General features: G+C 36.5%; 1 protein-coding gene across 12 annotated transcripts in view; it reads left to right on the forward strand.

Annotated features, from left to right (window-relative positions):
* CEP350 (centrosomal protein 350) overlaps positions 1–17,181 on the forward strand; it is a 124,477-nt gene that overhangs the window by 89,359 nt on the left and 17,937 nt on the right. For 9 of the 12 annotated variants that reach the window (XM_066361658.1, XM_066361651.1, XM_066361655.1 and 6 more), the window contains 7 exons: positions 182–304; positions 1,392–1,591; positions 4,905–5,116; positions 6,084–6,228; positions 9,645–9,805; positions 14,147–14,283; positions 16,896–16,978. In XM_066361658.1, the coding sequence (XP_066217755.1) occupies positions 182–304; positions 1,392–1,591; positions 4,905–5,116; positions 6,084–6,228; positions 9,645–9,805; positions 14,147–14,283; positions 16,896–16,978 (1,061 nt within the window). The remainder of the gene's footprint in view (positions 1–181; positions 305–1,391; positions 1,592–4,904; positions 5,117–6,083; positions 6,229–9,644; positions 9,806–14,146; positions 14,284–16,895; positions 16,979–17,181) is intronic. The other 3 variants (XM_066361657.1, XM_066361659.1, XM_066361661.1) reach the window with 3 other exon arrangements.

Genomic DNA, 17,181 nt, shown 5'->3' on the forward strand with positions numbered 1-17,181 from the left:
AGATCTATAAAAAGTACATGTTTTATATGTCACAGAGTATAACACTTGCCTTAACCGAGTAGCTTAGAATGTTTTTCAGGAAACATAATAAAAGTCTCTCACTCGGCTCTTATGGTTTCCCTTTCTCATTCTTTCTGCCTCTTGATCTCTTGGTTTTAAAATCTTCCTCCTTATTTTGTAGACACTGCTCTCCTGTTCACTACTTCTTCTCTGTCTTTACGTCTCATCACTGGGCCTCTCTCAGTGTCTGTTTTCCCAACCTCCATCCCAAATTCCAGCTGTATATCTACAACCAGTTGGTCAGGTAACTTTGCACCTTTTTCAGTGCACTCTTTGATAGAGCATGCTCTGTTCTTTTTGTTTGTTTTGTTTGCTTCCTTTTTTTTTTTTTTTTTAACGGCCTAGAGGCCTCTTGTCAAATGTCCCATAGAAATTACCTTTTTGTTTCTACATTAATTTGACATGCTGACTGTTCTAGCAATGGAACAACAGTTCTTAAGTTTTTTTCTCTGTTTGTTGGGTGTGTGGGTGCATTTTTGTTGATTAACTACCGCAACAGATCTAATACCAGTAATATGAGCAACCCACCTTTTATGTAGCAGTGGTGTCAACATTTGAAGGGAGTTAATAATAGCTTTTTAACTACTCCAAAAAACTTTTTGTAAGTCAGTAATTTCTCTCAACATTTTGGAGCTCAGATATATATACCAGGATGTTTAGTCCAAAGATCAGGTTAAATAGAAAAGTTTGAGGCATTTGGTGACTCCTTTTACTCTAGTAAATAAAGTTATGCTTATGTGCATAAGGCATCTTACTGGGGTGCTCAGTGCTCTCTCCATGAAGAACAGAATAAGACCTGGCATTGTGTCTCTTAGGTAATGGGTACCAAACTCACTCTTACCTGAAGCAAAACCAGCCTGAATCTGAAAATAAAAATCAAAAAGGGACATGAACGTGTTTTTTGTTTGCTTGCTTGTTTGGGGGCTTTGGAGTTTGTTTTTTGTTGTTGTTTTGGTCTTTCTTGTTTTGCATTTGTGTGTTTTCTGGCCTGAGCCTTCAGAAAAAATTTCTTATGTCTTCTCAGAATCACCTATGAAAAATGAGTATATGTTATCAGTCATGGTTGTGCAGATGTTCTGAAGATTTTTTTCCCTGAATTTGCCACTCTTTTTCCTTTGTTACTTTTATAAACATTACAAGTAAAACATAAATTCTCTTATATTCTGAATATGTTGACTCATCAAAGCTTCTGTTATTTCAAACGTTTTTCAGAGGAGTAGTGTGAATGGTCTTTTTTACACAGCTTGTTGCAAGGTAATGAGTGATAGAGCTCTCAAAGTGATTCTGCCTATAGATCTGTCCTCTCACTGTCCTTCATGATGTGATCATAGATTTCTGACAAAGCGGGAGCAAAAACTAATGCAGCGGCGACAGCATGCAGAGGAGCTGCTGGAGTGGAAGCGACGTTTAGATGCAGAGGAAGCAGAAATTCGTCAAATGGAAAAGCAAGCATTGGCTGCCTGGGACAAAGAATTAATAAAACCTAAAATCCCTAAGAAAGAACTAGAGGACCAGAGAACGGAACAGAAAGGTAATGAATTCTGACTCCACTCAGGCTACAAAGTAAAGCCTAATATAATGAAAAGTTTACTTCATTATTTTTAAAAATGTGAACGATTAAAGGTGATGAAGGCGATACATATACAAATGCTACAGAAACTGGAAAGTTGAGAGAATATTATGAATAATTTTATGCTAGTGTACCTGAAAACTTAGAGGAAGTGGGTGAATTCCATGAAACAGAAATGGGGTATTCCATGACCAAATGGAGTTTAACACATATTAAGAGTTGATAATATGGTGAATTACTTAGACAAATTAAAGGAGAAAAAAATACATGAAATCTCAGTGGATTCAAAAAAGGTACTTAATAAAAGCACTTGGAAAAACTCCAAGTGGTCAATAAACATGAAAAGGTGTTCAAACTTCATTAGTATCAGGACATAAAATCGTAAAGAAATATCATTACATACCTGTATACATTTCCCAAAATTTGGTGGCTTAAATTTTTCCCCCTAACTTTTGGAGGCCTGAAGTACAAATTCAAGGTGTTGGCAGGACTTTTGGTTCCAGAAGACAGTTCTTTCATCTCTTCTCCCAGGTTCTGGTGGCTAAGCTATGGGCCTTCCTGCTATCTGCATAACTCCATTCTCACATATTCATCTTCTTATCTGTCTCCTTTTTTGTCTCATAAAGAAACTTGTCATTGCATTTAGGCCCTAACCACATAATCTAGGACCACAATTTCAACCAGAGTGCTGCAAGAATCTTTAAAACATGCAATGCTTACTACTTATTCAGGGGTGCCAACCTCTTTACCCTTAGATTATCAAATTAAAAAATGACAACAGCCAACACAATGGCCATCTGGCATGAATGAATCAAAATTATACCTATTTTTTTGACATATTTTTTGGTATGCTGCAGAATTTTTGTAACTGGTTTATGTGTGTCATGAGATGAAAAGTTTGAAAAATCACTGATCTAGGATGATTTCATCACACGATCCTTAATTACATCTGCAAAGACCATTTTTTCCAAATTAAGATTACATTTACAGGTTCTGGGGGTTAAGACCTGGATATATCTTTAGGGAAGTTATTTTTCAAGCCATTTACAATACTGCCTGACCTGTGATGGCACAGTGAATCAAGTGTCGACCTGGAATGCAGAGGTCGCTGGTTCAAAACTCTGGGCTTGCCCAGTCAGGCACATATGGGAGTTGATGTTTACTGCTCCTCCCCCATTCTCTCTCTCTCTCTCTCTCTCTCTCTCTCTCTCTCTCTGTCTCTCTTCTCTAAAATGAATAAATAAATAAAAATAATTCACGCCATTTACAATGCTAATCAAACCTGTTGGTGTTTAAGTGGCACAAAGAATGCTATTCTGCTTCTGGGTATATACCGAAGAGAACTGAAAGCAAGTTTTCTAAGGGATATTTGTACACCCATGTTTATATCAGTGTTATTCACAATAGCCAAAAGATGAAAGCAACCCAAGTGTCTATCAGCAGATGAATAGATAAATAAACGTGGTACACACATGTAGTGGAGTATTAGCCTTAAGAAAGAAGGAAATTCTGACACACATTATAATGTGGATGAATCCTGAAGACATTATACCAAGTGAAATAAACCAGTCTCAAAAGAAGAAATATTTTATGATTCCATTTAAATGAGGTACCTTGAGTAGTCAAATTCATAGAGACAGCGGAATGGTTGTTGCTAGGGGCTTGGGGAAGGGGAGTAGAGAATACAGAGTTACTTGATAGCACTGAGTTTCTGTTTGGGAAGATGAAAAAGTTCTGGTGGTGATGGTTGTACAACAGTAGGAATTTACTTAATTTCACTAAACTGTACACTTAAAAGTAGTTAAGACTGTAAATTTTATATTATGTGTATTTTACCACAACTCAAAAATAAAAATTTAAGAACAGTCAGATTGTATGGTATAAAGGTCCAGAAAGACACACACAGAAGCAACCTGACCTGACTGCCATTGGTTTACATGAGGTACGGAAATTGGGCAGATGAGAATGGTCAAGGATAGTGTACGAACTAATACTTTGCATCCTTCTGCATGATTTGAATGTTGTTTTGTATTATGTTCTTGTACTACTGTTACAATTTTAAATACAAGGGAAAAGGCAAAAAACATGAAGACGTCCAAAATGAAGTCTTCCACAGACAGCAGATTGGAGAAGTTTCGGTAGTTATCTCTCAGGAGGTCATAGTTCAAGTGACTTATTTTTTCTTTATACAATTTTTTATACTGTTTGAACTTTTAAAATGAGTATATGTTACTGTTATTGAACAAAAACTATGTTGAAGGACAGAAAGCTAAAATATAGAGGATTCTTCTATTGCTTACTACCTAAAAATTAAATCATTTTCTAAACCATTTAAAATTTTATCCACAGTCTACCTTAGAATAGATGAATATCCCTGAGGATTTTTAGGATTCCTTCCTTTATTGTAAAACACTCTTTGTGGTAAAGGTATTTCTTATGTTAAGTAAACGTATTTTTTAGTTTTTAGGCCCAGAATCTTAAGTGAGATTTAGAATTAAGTGTATCAAATGTAAGCAGTGCTGACTCCAAAGTGTAATATAACCTAATTTGGGGGGACGTTTTACCTGTAGCGACAAAGAAGGAAAGTAGTGTTACATTCTTGAGATAATACACGTGTAATGTCAAGAATTTTCTGTTTAGTGTCAAACATATTTCGGTTTTCTTAGAGCAGAGGCCACATGGACAGGAAACTCCAGAGGCAAGACAGCACTACTCATTTTATTGCTATGCAGTGTTTCATTGTATAAATAAACCACAATGTATTCATTTTACTGTCAGTAGGCATTTGTATTTCTTCTAGTTTTTAACCATTATAACAATCCTGCTAATGACCAAGTACCTGTCTCCTGCTGTTTATAAGGAAGATGTCTCTAGGGTGTATACCACGGAGTGGAGTTGCTAGATCACAAAGTGTTTTCCTCTTTTTCAAATTCTACCACATTTTCTTCCAAAGTGGTTGGACCAATTTTTACTTCTAAACAAATATATGAGCTGCAGTTGCTTTGCATCTTCATAAACATGTAGGATGCTAGTAACTACCATTGCTGATTGTATGTTAAAGAGAATATTTCAATGTGTGTCAGTCAAAATTCTTAATTAGACCAACAGACTTTATATTATAGTCAGTGTGGTTCATTAAGTGATGGGATTAAAATATTTATATAAATGCAGCTAATGAAAAAATGCTAAAAACAAATTAAGCTAAAAAGTATAACAATGGAACATTTTACTTGACTCAGATTGTATACTTTCTCTTGTGTTCATCCTCTCTCAGTAGAAATAGTGAGCGAGGCAGAGTCTCCAGTCCCTTCCTACTCCCACCTGCACAGTGAAAGCTCTGTCCCAGAGGAACTGGTCAGCCCCGCTGCTGACTGCGTGCCGTCTGAGTCCATAGTGCAGGAGCAGCCAGGTAGCCCGGATCACAGTGTGCTTACTGAAGACATGCTGTTTTCGCAAGAACTGGAATCTTCTACTTCTGGTAAACATGTAAGTTAATGTATATTTATATCTTAAAGCTTTAGAAAAACCGATCTAAAAGGTATGTTATTAACAGTTATATTCTTGCTATTAATGACACATAATGCTGTGTAAATTTAAGGTGTACAGGATAGAATGACTTGACACATATATTGTGAAATGATTGCCACACTTAAGTTTAGTAAATATTCATCACCTCATATAGTTACAAAAATTATTTTTCTTTTAACTATATGAGAACTTTTAGTACCTTAGTTCTGTCTTAGCACTTTCAAGTACACCACAAGCAGTGTTAACGATAATCATATGGTACATTACATCTCCAGTATTCATTTCTTTTATAATTGGGCGTTTGTGCCTTTGCCCACCTTCACACAATTTGTCCATTCCCCATCTTCCACCTCTGGTAACCACAAATCTGATTATTTTTTCTAGAGTTTGGTTTTTTTTTAGATTCCAACTATCAGTGAGATCATACAGTGTTTGTCTTTGACTCCCTCCGACTTGACTTCATTTAGCATGGTGCCCTCAAGGTCTGTCCATGTTGTCACAAATGATATACTACATTTTCTCTATTTATTTGTCTGTTGATGAAGAACTTTCATATGATCCAGCATTTTCACTTCTGGATATATATCCAAAGGAGACAAAATCACTTGTTGAAGAGAGATCTGTACCCCCTGCCCCAATGTACTCTTTTTTAAATTTAAAAGAATAAGAAGATAAATATTACTTTTGCAATAGCTACTTCTAGTTTATTATAAACATCTTTTAAAGCATACTCTTTTATAACTTATACTGTATCTTTAAAAAAATTGAGGTCTTATCCTTTATAAACTTTTTTTACTTTTTATTTCATAGAGTTATTTAAAATTCTTTGTAAATAATATCTTTAACTAGTTAGTTATCTCAAGTTGTAAATAGAATTTACAGCTATGCCATAGAACAGTTCTCATTTGGTTTTCTATTTGAACAGTCACCTCCCAAAAGCTGCACATCTGTGTTAAAGCAGGAGTCTAGCAAAGGAAGTCATAGGACTGGAGGACAATGTCGTCTACCTGTCAGGTCCCATCAATCCTGTTACAGTTGGTCAGATGAGTCATTATCTATGACACAGTCAGGTAAGTCAAATAATGAAGAGTTTTTTGCTTTGTACTATATTTGAATTCCTCTTAATAAATTTTGTTTAACCATTTGCTGGTATGATGTTACCTTTTGTTGTATTTGCTAAGCCTTTTTACTTGCCAAGATTAAAATGCATAATTCTTTGCTTTTCATTGATAATTAATTATATCCCTGATTACACTAAATATGTAACTCTTATATTCTCTGGTATTTGTTAATGGGCGTCATTTATTCATTAGACATATTTAGAAATTGTTTCTATGTGTCAAGCATGCTTATGTGTTCCCACAGTGCTCTGTGCTTTCACTTGTCATACCAGACAAGTGTCTGTTGCAACCAAGCATTACCAAGCAGGTCTCCCCTCCTAGTATACAGACTCCTGGGATAATTGTAGCACCAGAACCCAGGTTTTTATGGTCAATTAGTATTTGACAAAAAAACGAGGCAAAAATATACAATGCAAAAAAATGAAACTAGACCATCTTCTTACACCATATACAAAAAATAAACTCAAAATGGATAAAAGACTTAAATGTTAGATTTGAAACTATAAATATTCTTGGACATCCCTTGTAGCAATATTTTTTTCTGATATATCTCGTTGTGCAAGGGAAACAAAAGAAAAAGTAAACAAACAGGACTACATCAAGCTAAAAGGTTCTTGTATAGCAAAGGAACCGTCAACAGAATGAAATGACAATCCACTGAATGGAAGAACATCTTTGCCATTCATATATCTGATAAGGAGTTAATATCCAAAACATATAAAAAACATGTAACTCAATACCCCAAAAAAAACAAAAACAAAAAATGGACAAAGGATCTAAATAGTTTCTTCTTCAAAGTGGACATACAGATGGCCAATAGACAGATGAAAAGATATTCAACATCACTAATGGTTTTAATTTGCATTCCCTGAAATGCAAATTAAAACCACAGTAAGATATAACTCACACCTGTCAGAATGGCTATCATCAATAAATCAATAAATGAGTGTTGGTGAGGCTGTGGAGAGAAGGGAACCCTCTGTACTGTTGATGGGAATGCAGACTAGTGCAGCTACGGTGGAAAGCACTACGAAGTTCAGAAAATTTTAAATGGAATTAACTGCCTTATGACCCAGCAATTCCACTTTTGGAATGTATCATAAGAAACCCAAAACACTGATTTGAGAGAATATATGCACGCCTATGTTCATTGCAGCATTATTTACAATGGCCAAGATTTGGAAGCAGCCCAACTGTCCATCAGTAGATGAACAGATCAAAAATTTGTAGTACATTTACACAGTAGAATACTACTTGCTCGTAAAAAAAAGGAAATTTTACCCTTTGATTTACTTTTGAGAATAGGCATTTAGTAAAGGAAAAGCAAAAACTAATCTATTTTTGGTCTTTCATTCTTTTCTCTTTTTTTTTGTGACAGAGAGAGGGACAGATAGAGACAGACAGGAAAGGAGAAAGATGAGAAGCATCAATTCTTCATTGCGGCACCTTAGTTGTTCATTGACTGCTTTCTCATATGTGCCTTGATGGGGGGAGGGAGGGAGCTACAGCAGAGTGATGAAACCCTTGCTCAAGCCAGCGACCTTTTGACTCAAGCCAGTGACCATGGTTCATGTCCATGATCCCATGCTCAAGCCAGTGACCCCACACGTGCAAGCTGGTGAGCCTGCAACCAAGCTGGATGAGCCCACACTCAAGCTGGAGACCTTGGGATTTCAAAACTAGCTCCTCCGCATCCAAGTTCAATGCTGTATACACTGCGCCACTGCCTGGTCAGGCTTACATTCTATTCTATACCTTCTTTGTTTTCAATGTTTCAGACAATAGTAGATCATGAGATTTTTCTCACACCCATATTTATAAATCTCCCTTATTCTTTTAATAACTGAATTATACATATTTCAAAGAATATAGATATACCATAATTTTTTTATCCTGTCTCTAATGATGGTTATTTAGATTTTTCTCAAAATTATTTAAATCAAAAATAATGTAATAAACATATGTATATATATTCTTGTTGAATATTTCAGTAGGAATAAATTCTTAGTAATGGAATTAATCAGTTGAAGAAAGTTATCTATCATATTTATCTGTTGAAAGTTATTAATACTATTATATGTTTGCTTTCATGTGCTCTGGTGAAAAGTTACTTCCAGTAGAGTAACATGTCAGTAGACACACACTTGATACTTGGAAACATACATTTTTGGTTCTATTTCTTGCTGGTGACTTTCTGCAAGTTTCTTTCCCACATTGGATAATCTTTTCCATCTGTAGCAATAGAATAATATCTTAACTATCCTCAGGTTAGTTACACACCAAGATTAATGATAATATTCATAAGATACAGTTTGATCAGTAAGGCATTCAAATACGAATAGTTTAGAAAAACAGCTCTGAGATTTCTAAATTATAGATGCCATTCATGTATTCATGACATCATTATGTATAGTATTTACGGAAGTGATAAAATTTAATATAGTGGGATTATATAATACTTTTCTCACTTAAGTGATAGTTTGTTAACCAAATTAAGCATCAGCATGTGTCAAATAATCAGAAACTTAATCTTTAATTAAGCAATTCAGTCTTGACATGTTTTAACACTGAAGTGTCGTTTATCTGCCACCTCCCTTTCTCCCCATCTCCCAAAGATCCCTATAGGAGAGAATGTCATAAAGACAATATCTTCATCTAGAGAGTTGCTTGGGTAAAACAAGCAATTTCTCGCCTAACCTGTGCTGGTGATGCAGTAGATAAAGCATCAACGTGAAATGCTGAGGTTGCTGGTTCGAAACCCCAGGCTTGCCCAGTCAAGGCACATACATACAGGAAGTAACTACTATGAGTTGATGCTTCCCACTTCTTCCTCACTTCTCTCTTCTCTCTCTAAAATCAGTAAATACAGTCTTAAAATTTTTTTTTTCTAGAAAGTCCCTTACATGTTGCAGATGATAAATATTATACAGTAATAACTTGTCTCCAGGAAATAATTTCTAACACAATGTCCAGATTTCACTGACCTAAAACTTTTAAAACTTCCAGCTGCTTATCTTTCCAAGACTGGGTACCTTGAGGTTTATTTACAATGACAAATAGTATGATTAGAAAGTGAAAATAGATAGGAAAACCACCGTCACCGAAAAAATAGAGACTTAGGGAAAAGGAAGAGTGCAAATCACTAATAAATATTTTTCAGAAGCTCAAATTTCTTGTTTTTAAATATATGATTGGCTTTACTTTTTCTTATATATTACTTCTCAATTATAGTTTACTGAAAATTTTATTAGTTTCTAGACTGACTGACTTTAAATGGAATAATAGTACATTGCCCCTTTTAATTAGCAGTTATTGAGTTCACTTTTTTCTTAAGTTAAAATTAAAGACCTTGGTATCTCTTTCAGAAACGACATCTGACCAGAGCGACATTGAAGGCCGGATCCGAGCTCTGAAGGATGAGCTGCGGAAGAGAAAGTCAGTTGTGGATCAGCTGAAAAAGGAACAGAAAAAGCGGCAGAAGGAAAAGTTGAAAGCCCAGGAAGCCAGCCTGATCAAACAGTTAGAGGTCAGACATGGGAGTGGCGCTTTCACGTCAAGGCTAGGTGTGAAGCCTAGGATGGTTTTAGTATTGTTAATAAAGCAGTGAATTAGGGTTTTTCGGTATTATTTCGGGGCCACATTTTATCCTAACTCTTAAAAAAAAGTCTGAAGCTGTCTAAACAAACTCTTGCTTACAACACTAAATTAAATATTAAATTAATCTATTAATATCATATTAAGTATTAATGTAAATATTAAAATGAATTAAAGTATTAAAATAAGGGTTTTTTTTTCCTGAATAGAGAGATTATACCCATGAAATATAGATTGGTATCTATACTCTCTTAAGCTAAGAACTGTTAGATAAATGATTCTAGCTATTGGAATTATTATTGCCTTTAAAAAATTGCTTTTTATTGTTAAAAGAATGATGTTTCCTGCCACACAACTTATTAATACAACTCTGTGCTATTTGGATGGCTCCTAAATAACTAAACTTGACCTTTCTCCCAGGATCTAGCAGCCTTCCCTGATCCTATGGGCTAGAAACCCTTTTGTGTGTGTGTGTGTGTGTGTGTGTGTGTGTGTCTTTTTCCGAAGTTAGAGGCAGGGAGGCAGACAGACTCCATGTGCCCGACCGGGATCCACCCAACATGCCCACCAGGGGGCGATGCTCAGCCCATCTGGGGTGTTGCTTCACTGCAATCGGAGCCATTCTAGTACCTGAGGTGGACACCATGGTCCATCCTCAGCCTCCGGGCCAACTTTGCTCCAATGGAGCCTTGGCTGTGGGAGGGGAAGAGAGAGAGAAAGGAGAGGGGAAAGAATAAAGAAGCAGATGGGTGCTTCTCCTGTGTGCCCTGACTGGGAATCGAACCTGGGACTTCCACACGCCGGGCCAACGCTCTACCACTGAGCCAACTGGCCAGGGTCTAGAAACCCATTTTTGAAGCTTCCTCATTATGTTTTCTTCTGTCCATTCAGTCACCAGATGTCATTGATTCCTTTTTTTTTTTTTAATTTGAGAGCAGGGGAGGCAGAGAGACAGATTCCCACATGCGGCCTGCGAGGATCCACGCAGCAAGCCCTCTACAGAGTGATGCTCTGCCCATCTGGTACCGCTGCTCTGTTGCTCAGCAGCTGAGCTATTTCAGCACCTGAGGCAAGGCCTTGGAGCCATGCTCAGCACCTGGGGCCAATTGCTGGAACCATTCGAGTCATGTCTATAGGAGGGGAGGAGAGAGAAAGAAGGAGAAAGGGGAGGGGTGGAGAAGTAGATGGTTACTTCTCCTGTGTGCCTTGACTGGGAATTGAACCCGGAACTTCCACACACCAGGCCTATACTCTACCACTGAGCCAATCAGGCAGGGTTCATTGATTCCTACTTATAAAGTCTCTTACCCCTTTCCATTCCTACTGTCATCAAACTGAGGCCTTTATGACCTCTTGCTTCTTCTGTCTGCTTAGTCTTTGGTTGTTTTCCTATTGCTTGCATAAATTCTGTCAGTCTATTTCAAGGCACTTGATTTCATTGTTGACTCTCTGCATTCTAAGTTTCAGAGAGCCCTTTGTTATGTTTAGCCAAAATTTGTTCTTTTTTTATTTTTTTTTTCTGAAGTGAGAAGCGGGGAGGCAGACAGACAGAGTCCCGCATGCGCCCAACTGGGATCCACCCGGCATGCCCACCAGAGGGCGATGCTCTGCCCATTTGGGGCATTGCTCCATTGCAACCAGAGCCATTCTAGCACCTGAGGCAGAGGCCATGGAGCCATTATCAGCACCCAGGCCAGCTCTGCTCCAAAGGAGCCTTGGCTGCCGGAGGGGAAGAGACAGAGAGAAAGGATAGGAGGAAGGGTGGAGAAGCAGAGGCGCTTCTCCTGTGTGCCCTGGCTGAGAATCAAACCTGGGACTTCCACATGCCAGGCTAACACTCTACCGCTGAGCCAACTGGCCAGGGCCAAAATTTCTGTTCTTTTAATTGTACTTGTTATGGTAACACCAAACATGTGTTCCTCCTACATTTATTAATTCAATCATCAAATATTCAAGTGCCTATTTATGTGCCCAAAAGTTGGCTAGTTACTTTAAATACACACCCCCACACAGACACTTTATATATATTTTTTTTATTTTATTCTCAAACCAACAAGGCATGAATATTACCTTCCCTGTTTTACAGATGAGAAAACTGAGTTTCAGTGAGATGGATAATATCCAGGGACCCATAGTCCAAATGTGGTAACTAGGGTTTTATTCTAGCTCTAATTCAAAATCCTGTGCCCTTACTGTCATTCTGCACTGCCTTCCACCTGGAATATAGGCCTGCTAACAGATCTGTGCAGAAAATAGTCATTTACACAGTAGGATTGGGAACTGGGACTGAATCTCACATAGATGTTTAGAATTAGGAAAAAGTGATTAAGATACAGTGTCCATACTGCGAAGTTCATGTTGGAAAGTAGTGGGAAACAAATTTAAGAAGAATTCTGTTCAGGACCTTAGAAATCAGACTGATGGGTTTGGACTTCATCCTAGGTTACTAGTCTTCAGTCTGACTATACATTGGAATTAACTGAGGAGGTTTTTGAAAAACACCAATATCCAGGCTTGCTTCCAGAGATTTTGATTTAATTGGTTTAGGTGGCGCCCAGGATTTAAACATGCTACTATAGGTGATGAGCCATTGAAAGCTAATTGAAATACTACATATTAGGTTGAATAGCATTGCTCAAAAACGTTCATTAAGGAATATGTTAGAAAGATCTCTAGAGAAGTGCCATTATTTAAATTTTTTTTACTTAGTGGGAGGAGGGAAGACAGAGACAGACTCCCACATGCGCCCAACTGGGATCCACCCAGCAAACCCACTAGGGGGCGATGCTCTGCCCATCTGGGGCCCTTGCTTCATTGCAACCAGAGCCATATTTTAGTGCCTGAGGTGGAGGCCATGGCGTCATTCTCAGTGCCTGGAACCGACCAATTTGCTCCATTTAAGCCATGGCTGCAGGAGGGGGAGAGAGAGAGAGAAAGAGAAAAGTGAGAGGAGGAGGGATGGAGAAGCAGATGGGCGCTTCTCATGTGTGCCCTGACCAGGAATCAGACCCAGGACATCCACATGTCAGGCCAACGCTCTACCACTGAGCCAACCAGCCAGGGCCTTACTCAGCAATTTTTTTTTTTTTAGATTTTATTTAGATTTTTAGAGAGAGAGAGAGAGAATGAAAGAGAGGGGGAGAGATAAAGTGGGGGGAGAAGTGGGAAGCATCAAATCATAGTAGTTGCTTCCTGTATGTGCCTTGACCAGGCAAGCCCAGGGTTCCAAGCCGGTGACCACAGCATTCCAGGCCCATGCTTTATCCACTGCGCCACCACAGGTCAGGCTTTACTCAGCATTTTATTAAATGGTTTAACTAAAGATAAAAGGAAGTTCTGTGTTTAGGTTTTAAAAGTATAGTATATGATAGAGAAATATTTAGTCATAGTTCATATTAAAAAAACCTTTTGTGTTAGATTTGATCACAGATTTAATAAATCATCTACACTTATATGATGTCTCAGATCTGAGCCCTCTTACATACCTAGTGAACTAGATTATCTTGGTGTAGAATATGTTTACTACCAGAAGTTGTTTTATTAAAACATTGAGAATTCAGAGGAAGGTAATGGATGGTGGGAGTTGTAAAAATAGGGGTTTTGGGGATCTTTAGCAACAAAAAAGCATCCATCTGCCCACTGATTCATTCTGTAATATTTATTGACAGCTTCTTTGAGCCACATACATTGGACATAGTTTTGAACAAAACAGCTGTAGTCTCTAATAGTGAGAAATGTAGTGAAGTTTTGTTTACAGAATGGCTAATTACTAGGAAACATTTTCTGCAATTCTGAACTATCACACTCCCAGCCACCCCTTTCCTCTCTTCAGGATTTGTATACCTAAGTGCTTACTCCTTTCAAAGCTTTCTGCCAGTGAAACTCAGCATAATGGCGGATGTCTTTAAAATACCATGAAAGTATTAGGCCATCCTTTAGTTTAAAGAATAATTATATCATCAGCTAAAGAAGTTTTTTAATGTGGCAGGGGGTGAATTATTGCTTCTGCAGATTAAAGCTATTATTTTCTAATTGACATTAGAATTATAATTCTAATTCTTGCTTATACGTAGACTGTTAGACATAGGCTGTTTCAAGAAGGTTATACAAGTAATTGCTGATAGAGCTCTCAGGAATGACACTGATGCTGGGAGAAAGATTTCTACATTACATCTTCTTTACTGTTTGAATATTTTATAAAATATATGATTTTATAATTTAAAGTAGTTTTTAAAATTCTGTATAGTGACTCCTTTGATTTTCCTAAACTTAGTCGTATGATGAATTCATTAAGAAAACGGAAGCCGAGCTTAGCCGAGATTTGGAAACATCACCAACAGCCAAGCCTCAGATTAAAACACTCTCCTCAGCTTCCGAAAAACCCAAGATCAAGCCCCTTCCACTGCACAGGTAGAAATTTTTGATAACTTATCTATAATTCTGCCTTGTTTGAGGAAAGAATAAGGAAAGAATTTTAGTAAAAGCTATCTTAAGTAACTGTAAAATTGTAATAGTAAAAATATTAGTTTATATTTTTAGTTTCACTAAAGTAAAATCATTATATGTGATATAACTACAAATCAAATTTATAATAAGGGACAGACTTTAAAATACATTTTGTACCCTGAAATCTGGTTGGTGCAGTGAAAGTAGTACTTTCTAGTATTAATTGTAGCATTGTAAGTTTGAATAGGCTTTTTGAAAAACAATTTGGCAATGTTTCAGAAGTCAAAAACAATTTGTAACTTTTATTAAAAATTTTTTTAATTTACTGATTTTTGCAGAGAGAGGAAGGGAGAGAGAGAGAAATAATCAATTTATTCTACTTATTTATGCATTCGTTGGTTGGTTCTTGTATGTGCTTTGACCTGGGATCAAAATCACAACCTTTGGGTATTGGGATGATTCTCTGACCAACTGAGCTCCCTGGCCAGGGCCAGTAGCTTTTGACTCAGTAATTCCACATCTGGAAATCTAGCTTGAAAAATATGGCCTACCAGAAATCTCTAGTTGCAAGAATATTTTTATTATAATATCCTTTATATTAATAAAACATTGAAATCAATCTTTATGTTTAAAAATAGGTGAATAGCCTGGTAAATTATGGTTCTTTCCTAGGTAGAATACTATGCAGCCTACTAGTAAACGTGAATACAGAAGACACTACATAGCAACATAAGAATAGACAATATGGTATATAAAAAAGTTAGGTTGTAATCTTTAAAATAAATTTTGAACAATGAGTAGGGATTAGGCAGGTCAGTGGGACTGAGAAATAGGGACTTTTCAGAGAGAAGAGTGTTCATGAATGACCAAAAGCATATCATAGAAGCTGATCATAATAGGATTCTAATCATAATAGGATTTTGCTGGAGTTTGAGGAAGAAACTAGAAAAACAAATGAAAACCAAATTATGAAAACTTTATATTCATTCTTGGTAGTTTTTATTTTAAAATAGTTTTTATTTAATTTTTTAGGGAATGTACCTATTTTGGAATTTCTTTGTTTGTTACAGAAGTAATACAGGCTCATTACAATTAATTTAGCATGACCTGAGTTTCGATCTTGGCTCCAATATCAGCTAGCTATTCAACTTTGGTCATGTTAGTTAATCTCTCTGTGCTTCAGTTTTTTAATAGTGATGTATATTCCTATAATAACACCCGACTAAAGAACTTGTTATGAGGGTTAAAATAATGAACTTAGAACAAGGCCTAGCACATAATTAGCATTATGTATTATATTAGTTATTGTTATTATTATTGAATGTTCAGGAAAGCAATTCATATCATACCTAACTATCCCCAAAAAACTAAGTGTCAACAATTAGATATATTTCTTTCTAGGATTTTTATACGTAGATTTTGTGTGTATTTTTGTCAGATATACATTTTTCTATTATAAACTGTAAATTTTATTTTAATTCTACATAATATTCTACTGAATAGTTTAAGAGTTTTATTAACCAAAAGACTGAAGGATTTTAATCAGAGAATGATACAGTTATATTTGTTTTTAGACAGATCTTTCTGACTACAATATGAAGGGAAGATAGGAGTAAGCCTAGAAGTAGGAAGAAAATAGTCTAAGCTAGGCCTCAAATAATCAGCAATAATAAGAATAGAGAATAGGAGATAGATTTTAGGAATATTTAACAAGTAGACTTGACTAATTAAAGGGTTTGATAGGGAAGCAGAGGGAATCTATGATTCCCAGGTTTCTCTTAAATAGTTGGTTGGGTCAAGGTTTCATTAACCTAAAAGCTATAATCCTCAGGTGGCCTTTTGTAGGAAGCTAATGATTTTGGTTTTAAAATGTTAAATTCAAGGTGCCTAAGTGGAATTAGATGTCAAGGTTAGATATATGGGGATAATCAGCAGTAGACGGTGGCTGAAGCCATAAATATAGCAACATCACCCAAAGAAGATATGCATTCAGACAGCATAAAAGGAAGCCAAGTGCTATATGATAAAGTAGCAACATTTAAGGGCATTGTAAAAGGCAGGAGTAGAAGCCAAATAAGACAGTTGTATGAGCCGGAGGAATGAAGAGTTGAAGGGGAAAATGTTTTTGAGGCTTGAGGTATACCTATAAGCTGAGGGGGGAAATCCTCCAGAATGAAGGACTAAAGATATAGGAAAGAGAAAGGCTATGGAAATGTGTGGGATTTGGGGCGAATGAGGTTCAAACAAGTAGCTTTGAACAAGTGTGAGAGACACACCTTTTTCTTCCCTGCAGACAGGAGGAAAGGCAAGTGGAATGGCTGTGAATATAGATAAATTTGTAGGTTAAAGGTGGAAGGCAAGAAAGATCATGATGATGGCCTCTTTTTTTCTCATTAAGAGGCAAGATCATCTATTGAGCATGATGAGGGTCAGAAATAGATTTGATGAAAGTAGCAAAGGTTCGAATACCCCACGTGGAGAAGAAAGAAGTAGTTTTCTAAGAATTGACAGCTTTTTGATAGTAGTTATTAGAGTATCAGGCATACATTTATTTCTGTTCATTAATTTCTATTCAGATCTGAAACAGCAAAGAATTGGAAGTCCCTAACAGACTCAGAGCGTTCCAAGGCATCCCTGGAGTCTATTACTGAGCATATTGGTATGTAACTAGAAAAAATAATGACTCTGTATCTACGTAGACTGAGGATTTATGCTAATGACTACACAAATTCTCTCTGTACAGCTTTTTTATTACAAAATGAATTTCTTAAAGATAATAGATTATTTAATATTTTAAGTTACTTTTATACTTTTAAAATTATTTATTGATTATGCATAAGTTATATGAGTCAGTCTGTATTG

Source organism: Saccopteryx leptura, chromosome 2, assembly GCF_036850995.1.
Source record: "Saccopteryx leptura isolate mSacLep1 chromosome 2, mSacLep1_pri_phased_curated, whole genome shotgun sequence".
NCBI lineage: Eukaryota > Metazoa > Chordata > Mammalia > Chiroptera > Emballonuridae > Saccopteryx > Saccopteryx leptura.